At 32.9% G+C, this 10,713-nt stretch overlaps 1 protein-coding gene across 1 annotated transcript; it reads left to right on the forward strand.

The window, feature by feature from the left end:
- The first annotated feature begins 284 nt into the window (after nucleotides 1–284).
- LOC106677441 (uncharacterized) lies at nucleotides 285–7,320 on the forward strand. Its single transcript, XM_014415375.2, has 2 exons — nucleotides 285–656; nucleotides 4,719–7,320. The coding sequence occupies exons 1-2, from the start codon at nucleotides 595–597 to the stop codon at nucleotides 7,219–7,221; spliced, it is 2,565 nt and encodes an 854-aa protein (XP_014270861.1). The 5' UTR covers nucleotides 285–594; the 3' UTR covers nucleotides 7,222–7,320.
- The last annotated feature ends 3,393 nt before the right edge of the window (nucleotides 7,321–10,713 follow it).

Genomic DNA, 10,713 nt, shown 5'->3' on the forward strand with positions numbered 1-10,713 from the left:
GGCGTTACCAAGTTCCGGACGGCCTCTTGGTTTGTTCCCGATAGGAAGGGTTTGTAATTGTGTGGAAGGAAGAAGGAACTACGGTGGGGGAAGCGCGAGTTCCTTCCCTACAGGCAAACTTATCCTGGATGGACTATATCCAGGTTGTTTATATAAAAAAAAAATATTATTCTGTTATCTCTGTATTGAAACGTTAGTGATATAGGACTTATTCTCTTGTTTAGGTCAGTCGAAAACGTTAAGCTCAATAATAAACAAAAATCACGACACATGTTCTAATCAGATATATAAGAATGTAAGATTGTTGGTTAGATCATTCCTAACCTGTTCATGCCTCGTGACGAGTTCATGGAAAATAAAATATTGCATAAATATTTTTAGTAAAATATACCAGTAATGGATGCACACAATGAGAAACCTATCATAACCTATGTTATCAAACTCCTTTGCATGTTCCTTGCAACAGGGACTTGTAAGAAAAATTTGTTTTATCATAACATTTAGAATGAAAACAGCAGTTATTGATCAAATTGTAAGTTGTGCGTACATCGAAGAGTTGACTGACCGGGCCCGACGAACGCATGCATTGGCTGAATGTGGGTTTGGTTCCAACCAATGACATTTGTACATATGACAATAGCCATCTACATTTTAATGTAAGTGTTGTTACCTTTAATATAGTCTGTGCCTAAGATTGATAGTATACATAGCATTCTACTTGGTAACAATAACACTGCTGAGAAATAAACGTTATCCAATGTAGATAAGCACTATAAAACGATTTTTGAATCTTCGATATAAATTTTCTTAATATGAGAATTTATTAAACTTTTCTAGTAAATATTTAGTATTCTGATCAACAGAGTGTGTTTCTCTTCATTTGTTGAGACATCACGATATATTTCCTTCTTAGTATTTCTAAGATCCAAAGACAAAAAAAAAAAAAAAAGATTTAAAAATAATGCTCTACCCTTTTTAGGTTAATTCAATATAATGGGGAAGAGAGAGGTTCGCTTTAGATATACGTACGGACATCCAGATTCCAATGCAGAGTTAACTTTTTCATTTATTTTATTTTATACCCTTCCTCTCCTTGCAGAGAACAGTGGTTTCGGTACCATTAGGGAACTACATATAGTTTGAAACTACTAAGGCTTTACTAATGGCACCAATAAACTACTAAGGCTATACTATTGGCACCAATAAACTACTAAGGCTATACTAATGGCACCAATAAACATGAATTTACATCATCAGCATCGTATGATCTTTTCAACTTGGGTTCCCCTCAGCTGGCAAGCCTCTTATCGTTTCTGAAGGCCTCCAATGAGGCCAAACACTCTTAGTAACACTTGTCGAAGTGTCCTGGTCCTCTTGCAGTTCCACTAGTACGCAAATAATTTCTAGATTTATGGTGATTAGCTGAGGAAAATCATTGTATGGTATCCATATAGTCCTCTGTATCTTATCCATTAGTTCAAAGTGATATGACAGCCGCCTCCGATGTTTCACACCTAAGGCGCTGGAGATCTAAAGCCTTTCCAAGGCTACCTGCAGGTTAGCAGGGAACCACCCATGACGTGTTGGGAATCGCGAGGCACAGTAGTCCAGGAAAAACCAAAAGTGGCTGTGTTGCACATAATTATATATCAATTTTAAGTTTTATTTTTTATTACGAGTAGTATAATTTGAAATTTTGTTTTATTATCGCTCAAAATACATTTAACAATTGTTTAAAACTTTTAGTGACTTAACTAGTGATATAATATTCAATTCCACAGAGAAAACCCTAATCGGCTGATTAATGTAAATCATTTAAAATAAATAATTTAATTTCTATCCATTTTAGTCTCAGCACATTTTATTTTTCTTATAAGTCCTGAAACGTCGGACTTATCCGATCATCCTCAAGGACAATCTACTACAAAACAGCTTTTATTACACAGGTATGATCCTCAAACATTTCAAAATACTTAACATTATTATTTACAATTTATCTTACCTTAATACAATTTTGGAACTATATGATTTAAAAACTCAACTCCATGATTTATCTTACCTTAATACAATTTTGGAACTATATGATTTAAAAACTCAACTCCATGCAGGCCTTTCTTCCGAGGAACATTAATATGTTTTACCTAATGTTTTAATGAAGAAATTGTCGTTTTGACCTGGGCAGAATAGCCTGCATGGAGTTGAATTTTAAAATCATATAGTTCCAAAATTGTATTAAGGTAAGATAAATTATAAATAATAATGTTAAGTATTTTGAAATGTTTGAGGATCATACCTGTGTAATAAAAGTTGTTTTGTAGTAGATTGTCCCTGAGGATGGTCGGATAAGTCCGACGTTTCAGGACTTATAAGAAAAATAAAATTTGTTGAGACTAAAATCGATAGAAATTAAATTATTTATTCTAAAAAAATTAACCAGTCCAAATTAAGTAAAGATTGTGATTTTAATGATGACAAATTATTGAAACAAAGTTATAAAAAATTGAAAACAAAAAATTATAAATCTCCGGCAACATAAAAACAAAAAATAGAACAGATAAATATGAACCGCTAGGACCCATGGGGGGTCATGGGTTCAGTAGTTTGTAAAGAAATACTGCTTTTAGAACAACGGTTATTCAAGGAGGTGATTTTTCAAGATCGTGTTCAACTACTAGATTTCTTCCCGATTCAGGGTATCCATTTTATGAGGCTGGGTGGACTCAATGAAAGCTCCAGAACCTACAGGTTTGACTCACGGTTACAGTGTAACAGAAAATAGTTGCTTATCACTGTGTCACAGCGCCCCCTAATAAAAATTACATAAATAAAAATTATTAATCATATAATTATGATATTATAATATTCAACAAATGAGAAACAAAATTGCATTAACACAGAGCTCTAGGGTTATACTTGTATGTAAGGTATTAGTTAGGTCGTTCCACGTCAACTCAATACAGTTTTAAACCTTACCGTCTCAAATTTGTTTCGAAGGTTGCACAGGTGTTGTGTAGATATAGGCTTGGAAAAATGTGAAATTTTACAGAGATACGTTCAATTGTTTCAAAAATTATAGAGCTGTTAAATCCTAATAAAAGGGCTAAAAACAGAGAAGGAAAAGTTTTGGAATTGTGATGGAAGCTTCCCTAATTTGGCTAGAGATGTGAGATGGGTGTCATTTGACGGTATATTGCATGCCATTTTTTTTTATATGCATTACTATATAGATTAAATAAGTTAAAGTTATTTTCTAAAAATGTACTTATTTTAAAATTTATTCCTTGAATAGAATGTATTGATGCTAACCACAAGGAAAAATATATATGTGGTACGGAAATGGCTTCAATGAGGACCAGGATGAAGAAGAAGAGGTTAAAAGCAGAATTGGAGCTGGAAATAGAGCCTATTGCTCCATTGTAAGACTAATCAAAAGCAAACTTGTTAGCCGTACCACAAGTTTACCCGGTACAAAACGTTGAAGACTTAACAACTCTGTATTTTAAAAACGAATGGATAGATTAAAATAGAATTTTACATTTTTCCAGTTGAACAGATTTGATACTTAGGACTCCATCTTGACAAGAGACTTACTTGGAATCCAAACACAAGACTGAAACGACAAGAAACTGCTCGTAGATTCCGATTGCTACAACACTTACTTGACAAACGCTCTAAACTTCCCATTCACTACAAAAAATTAGTATACACTACTATAATCAGACCAATTTGGACATATGGAATTGAGCTCTGGGACTTCCACCAAACCATCAAATTCTTCCCGCATCCAATCGTTACAATCCAAAATTCTACGTAAAATCCTTGATGCTCCTTATTACGTCACAAATAAACTCATTCACAAAGACCTTAACATCCCGTTCGTTGCAGATTTGACCCAAAACAGATATGCGTCTTTTCATTCCAAACTCCTTAACCATCCTAACCCATTAATTCTTAATCTTTTATCTTTAACAATCCCTGATAATCCTCCGAGGCGTCTGGAAAGAAGATGGCCACGGGACCTTCTAATTTAAATTAATGTTTGAAGTACCAATGGGTGGTTCCTTTCCAAGATTTTCAAGTGTATATGAAACATACTACATATTTACCCATTGTATTATTTTGTACAGTTGTAAATTACATTAAATAAATAATTTAAAAAAACAAAACATTTTTCTAAGCCAATAACTCCAACTTAATATTTCCTACAGCTTTAATAAATATAGGTGAATCACCTTTCATTTTTAGCTGGAGTTGTTAGCGGACAGTGAGATTTTATGTTCAGACTTTTATTAAAATAACAGTATAATATATTTTATTGAATAAAAAAAATCAACTAAAATTTGAATTTTTGTCTGTACTCTCAGGATTGGATCTTAAACTGTTTTTTATATATTTAACGCAAAAACTTTTGCTTAGAGCTGCACAACTGTCTCCCTAATAGGAAGAATATTTTTTTTTTTAATATTGTTAAATATGAAGTAACATTTTTTGTTTTATTCTAACGAGTAAGGACAACCCAGCTTAGGTATATTGTTTTTTATTAGTTTATATGAACGATCTTTAACTCATCATTTTGTAAAAATACTAAAATTGATTATCTGTTTCATGTATTTCACAGACTAACTATTTGTACGGGGGCTGCCCCATAAACAAATAAATAAATTATTATTATTAATATTATTAAGCTCAACTAAAATAGTTTAATTATTTTCCCTTAGGTGTCCGGTTTCAGCAAATAATCCGAATGTTTCACAAATGGAAGGTACAATACAAACAAACAAACCACAAGAAATGGATCTTTCCATGCTGCCACTTCTCAGAAAAGTTTCTTCTCTGAGTGCTAAAATGAAAGATTTCATAAATTTTCTAGATTTGAGAGCTAGAGGTAAGTGGGCTGAGAGTAAAACAGACGAATCTAAAGTTATCGTGGATCTAGATCAGACTAAGGTGGACGTTCTAGGAGGAGTACCCAAAGAAGCTGCTCTCTTCACGAAGCGAGTAAAGGAAGAGGGTATTGTTGTAGACGTTCCAAAATCGTCCCTCTTCCGCCAAAAGAGATGGAATGCTTTCAATATGTCAAGAAAAATCAAAGTGCCAGCTCAGATACTCATGTTTTACAAAACGAGTACCCCTAGGTTTAGAAGCGACCATAGGCAATTTAGGACAACGAAAATTATTAAAAATATATATAAAGCTTTTCTCAGTCCTTTGAAAAAAATGTTTAAGAAACCAAAAAGTATGAATAAATATGGATATAATAAACGCAGTTACAATGGCGTAAAACCGATGTGTTTTCTTAATAATGCACAACAAAATTTTCAGATTTGTCAAGCGTCTCACGTGACAAATAACCCCGTGGGTCATTTCAAAAAATTTAAAAAAATACCAAGAAGACCTTTTATTGGTTCATTAGAGTACCGAGATCATGATTCGACATTCAATCCATTTCAAAGTTATAAAAATAATTCTGAAATATCGGAAGCTGCCTTGTTTCAAATAATAAATAAACTAATTCAAGATTCAAAACAAAATATAACTATGGATAAATTAGAAATAAATATACCAAGCGTGAGACCATTCGTCAATATGACTTGGGCAGTTGAAGCCAATCACCAAAGAAACATGCCAAGTCTATCACCTCCCACTGCCGATTCTAAATTTAACTTAGCAGTTATTATAGCCAAGCTTACCGAGGAGCCACGACAATATTCCTTTCCTCCTGCAACAGATCCCGGCTTAGTTTCTACTATAATACAAAAATATCGGTCCGAAGAAAAGAATAGTCTAACAAGCTTATTTCCTAAAATCCTCGAAACAACTAGTGAACACTTTTTTGGATTTGAAAAAGAATTGATGGATAATCATCCAAGAAACAACACATTGACTAGCACTGATTCTGATAGATGGAAAATAGAAAAAATACACGCGAACAGACTGAGCCAACATCAGCCCAGGGAAGTATACGTTGGCGGTCTGATGAAGGAAATAATTAGGCATGTATCGATTGCTCTCGAAGCGGTCACCACATCCAAAGAATTTCTAGATCTTATCTCATGCGAAAATGTATACAATAAATCTATTATTGGTAATACTGAATGTCTACTGGTGACAAATAACCCAGTAAGTACGGCGTCAACCTTCAGAGTCAACCTTTCTTCCGTCAGACCTTCAGAGGAAGACAGAACATGGCAACAGTGGCAAAAAACAAAAGATAGCTGTGTTAGAATAGAAGCGACTTGTGAGGAAACAAAGTCGTCAACAACACAGTTAAATGACAACTGTTATCAAGGAAGTTCACCGACGAACGGTTCAAAGGTGGTGACAGATAGCAGTATTAAAAATACTCCCACTTCTGGATCCACTAAACTGCAAAGTACTACTAACATTAAGTGTGACAATATCTCCACATCTACTGAATGCTCAGTTTTCCTCGACGATGAAATAGAATATTACGAACCACTCAACATAACTGGATACTCTCCGATTCTATTTTTTCCGGAACCTGGCGGTATGGTCAATGATTATAAAACAGATAGCTACCAAATAGAAAGAAATAATATCGTGAATTCGGTCAAGATAAAAAGGAACAGAAAATCCAATGTGAAATTTGGAACAGGAAACCCAGCTGACTCTGAGGTATACAATGCCAGGGAACTTATTAATGAACTAGAAAGGTACCATCTTATGTTGCAGGATCCAGTAGTAACGAAATTATGGCGTTTCTTCCAAGTCCCAACAGGGTTTAGCGCTACTGAACTTGCATGCAGTTCTCCTATCAATAGGCTTAAAAAGAGGAAATCTAAAGTGAACATAAGAATAGGTACAAATATAAAAGAGGATCATGATAAAAGATCTGAAAAACGAAAAGTCAAATCTGTTACTGGAAGTATCCTCTATAAATTGAATAAATCCAATGTATCTGCCTTTGAAACTTCAATACAAATGAATTCGTCAAAAGTATTTGAAAATGATGACCCAGGCAACCAGGCGGTGAGGACAAAGAAAAAAAAAGAGGTTCCTATAGATCGGGTCTCAAAATTTGAAAAATTAATTAGGGAGAGCGGTGAATATCACTCATACGGTCGCCAGGACAAGAATTCTATAGGCCGTTCGGAGTACATCCATGGCGAAGCCCGGAAGTTAAAGAGGTCTAGTGATAGTATCAAAAGCGAGGTCTTGGCGGTTCCGAGTACCACCTGCACTTGGTTCACCAGCTGTTGACATTGATGCTTATTTTAAGTTTTTTATAAACTTAGGTTCTTTTAAAATGATGTCACCCAAATATAAAAGAATTAAAAATGATGAATTTGTTAAACAATTTTTGAATAACTCATCCATTTATGAATAGATGTATATGCATGAATAGTATGAATTTATTTGGAAAGCATTCATTTTCTTCATGACCATATGTACATGAAGACTAGTCTTAGAAAATTATAGACAAAAAAAATATAACAAAATAAATAGAGTAAATGAAGTCGATATTGAGGTTTTCATGAGGAAAATTTGCCTTGAATATCCAATTAGCAAAGTGGCTCCCTCAAAAGTACCTTTAATTTTGTTCGTCTTAAATAATTAACTATTTTACATATTAAAATGGATAAATATAAACTATGAAAGGATTTGATAACTAACTTAAGGAGAGTAGTGGAAAAATATTTTTTTCCCAGGTTGAAAACACATTTCCGGAAATGTGCGTTTTTCCGTTTCACCAGTCTTATAATTCATGTTTTCATGCCATCATAGTTATTAAATGGTTTTTAAACCTATATATTGCCCTTTTAGGTTACATGATGACTAAGACAATAGTATCATTCTTACTATTTACAATAATGATTTCATAACAAGTTAGCATTGAATGAATGGTCAAGAGAGCAATGTTAATTATAGTAAACTGTTATATTTTTACATTTCTGCCACACTTTTGCAAAAGAAAAGTGTTAAAATTTAGCAACGGGAAATATTATTAAAAGTACTTTTTTAAAAACTGTTGAATTGGAGTTAGTCAATAAGATAAAATATAATATAGTAATTTCTAAAGTTTTGATCTTTCTCTCAAGATCCCACCCTATTTAATAAATTTTGTTACAATCCGAATGGGATTTTTGTTCCAAAAGTCATCATTAAAATTTTTCACGTCGAAATAAATACAATATTACTGCCCTGAAATTTTTGAAACAAAATAAATAAATTATTTCTAGTATGTTAGAAAACAATTTCGAGCCATATTCATCTATTCATCTTTATACCCGCCATATTTAATCAGAGGTGTGAATTTAAAAATAAAATTATTGAATAATAAATAACAATAAATAGTTTTTAAAAAACCTTAGCCAAGTTCTTCCTCACTATTTGTTTTCTTTTTTCTCAAGAGTCAGTTTTCATTATATAATAAAATCTACAGGACGAGGCGTTGTTGAAACAATTTCAATATTGATTTAATTTAACAAATTCAATAGGATTGAAGAGAAAAATGTAAATTTTAGGTAACTGTTATATTTCTACCATACCTAGGCAAATGAAAAATGTCAACTTTTCATAAAACTGGTGTTAGTCAATCTGCCGACTGAAAGGCTCATTTGTAAATTTAGTGCGGGAAAGTATTTCCAAAATGAATAATACAGAAATATCTCTTCTGAAAGTACTACTAAGAAGTACTAGTGTTCTTCCTAGTTAGTACACATACTAACAAGGAAGATATTATATACTATACAATAAGAAAGAAGATATAAGTTAGTACTCGTACTAAAAAGGAAGATATTAATGACATGGATCAAAAGTTAAGGTCAACCGAAGCTCCAGCAACAGCCTGCACGTGTTCAGCAATGTGTCTCAACACCTTGGAGAAAATTTTTCTTTTATTTTAGGTCAAAGCTCATGGACTGGCCCTTTTTTTATTAACTTTATCACAAAGATTCTTTGATATGATCCTTCCCGTGAGCTTATATATTTTAAGATTTGTAAACAGGTTCACTATCTCGGACTTAATTTATAGTATAGACAGACTTCTATTTTGCTTTCTTATTACTGACTGCTTTGTAATCATGCAGCGAATGAAAAAATTTCCCTCAAAATTAAAAAAAAAATCTCAGTCGCATTTTACGGTTTGGTGTCTGTTGTAATATTTGGATATGGATTGAACCGTTAATCTGATATTAAAATCGTCAGGAATTTTGGAAGTTAGTATTAATATGTTAAAGTATTTTCCTCGGCACACTTATATTTCATGAACGGCTCTTCCGATTTGGCCCAAATTTGAAGGAAAGTTGGAAATTATTGCAAAAGAGTTCTGGTTAAATTTCATCAGATTTTGTCAACTACTTCCGCTTACTCGTACGTAAACGTATTTTCCTTGGCACACCTATATTTCAAGAAAGGCCAAATTTTTGTATTATGCTCGAATTTGGAGGAAAATTGGGAATAGGATATGATATGGTTCAGCTTTAATTTTATAAACTATATCTCATGCTTACCGGTAAAAAAAAAAAAGAAGAAAAAATCAAGTATTTTTCTTCATATATCGAAAAATCAAATTTAGCTCAAAGTTGTGCATTAGTGGAGGATGTACATGGATCTACAGCACAAATCTTCGCTAATACCTGTACGGTTTAAACAGTTTATATTATGGAGAATTATATTATCTTTCCCGGGAGTGGCTATAATATTCCAGTAGATATATAATTTTAGTGTTATTCCAAAAACTAATTGCTTTTTCATAAAAATGTCTCATTAGAATTTTTTTTTTATAAATTACAATTTTTTTAACTGAATCTTATTCCACATCCATATCATAAGTGGTACTACTATTAATAATTTCAACTTTATGTAGGAACAACCTATTTGGAAATATTAGACCAATTGGGACATATGGAATTGAGCTTTGGGACTCCACCAAACTATCAAACACCTCCTATATTCAGTCCTTACGATTCAAAATCCACCGCAAAATCCTTAATGATCCTTATTACGTCCAAAATAAAATTTATGAAAACATCTACACCCCATTCGCCATGTGACCATGACATCCTACCGCAACAGCCGCAGAGAGGAAGTTGCTCTAACCCGCTTGAGAATTGATCATACCCTACTCACGCACTCTCACCTCATCAGAAAACTGCCACCTCCAACGTGCAAATATTGTCAGTCCATTCTCACGATTAGACATATTTTTGAAGAATGTACTCACTATTTGCTCACAATAAACAGGATTGGCCTGACCCCAAATTTATCAGAAGCTCTCACAGACGAGGAAGCTAAAATTATATTAGTATTTGAATTTTTAAAAGCCTTCTTTCTAAATTATAACTCCTCTTCGATTTTAATTTTTTTTTATTTATGTTATGTTATTTTATTTTTTTAATTTATTATTTTCATTTTATTTATTATTCAGTTTTACAAAACTTTGAGCATGCCATAGGCGTTGATGACCAGAGGGTTTTTCGCCTTTAAGCAACAATAAATAATAAACACCCCATTCGTTTCAGGTTTGGCCCGAAATAGATACACCTCCTTTCATTCTAAAATCCTTAACCACCCAAACCCATTAGTTCTTATTTAATCTCTTATCCTTATCAATCCCTGATAATCCTTTCAGGATTTTGAAAAGAAGATGGTCTCAGGATCTTCTAATTTGAAGCAATGATCGAAGTAACATCATTGGGTTGTTTTTTCCTAAGATTATTATGTGTTCTGAAACATTTATCACATTTACTT

The sequence above is a fragment of the Halyomorpha halys genome, unplaced genomic scaffold, assembly GCF_000696795.3.
Source record: "Halyomorpha halys isolate HHAL.00 unplaced genomic scaffold, Hhal_1.1 Scaffold100.1, whole genome shotgun sequence".
NCBI lineage: Eukaryota > Metazoa > Arthropoda > Insecta > Hemiptera > Pentatomidae > Halyomorpha > Halyomorpha halys.

What these genes read in the sequence shown, in the direction of transcription:
- LOC106677441 (XM_014415375.2), top strand. Translation starts at nt 595, where the DNA reads ATGTGGGTTTGGTTCCAACCAATGACATTTGTACATATGACAATAGCC. An exon ending in ATAGCCATCTACATTTTAAT is followed by an intron (nt 657 to 4,718) that starts GTAAGTGTTGTT and finishes ATTTTCCCTTAG; the next exon opens with GTGTCCGGTTTCAGCAAATA.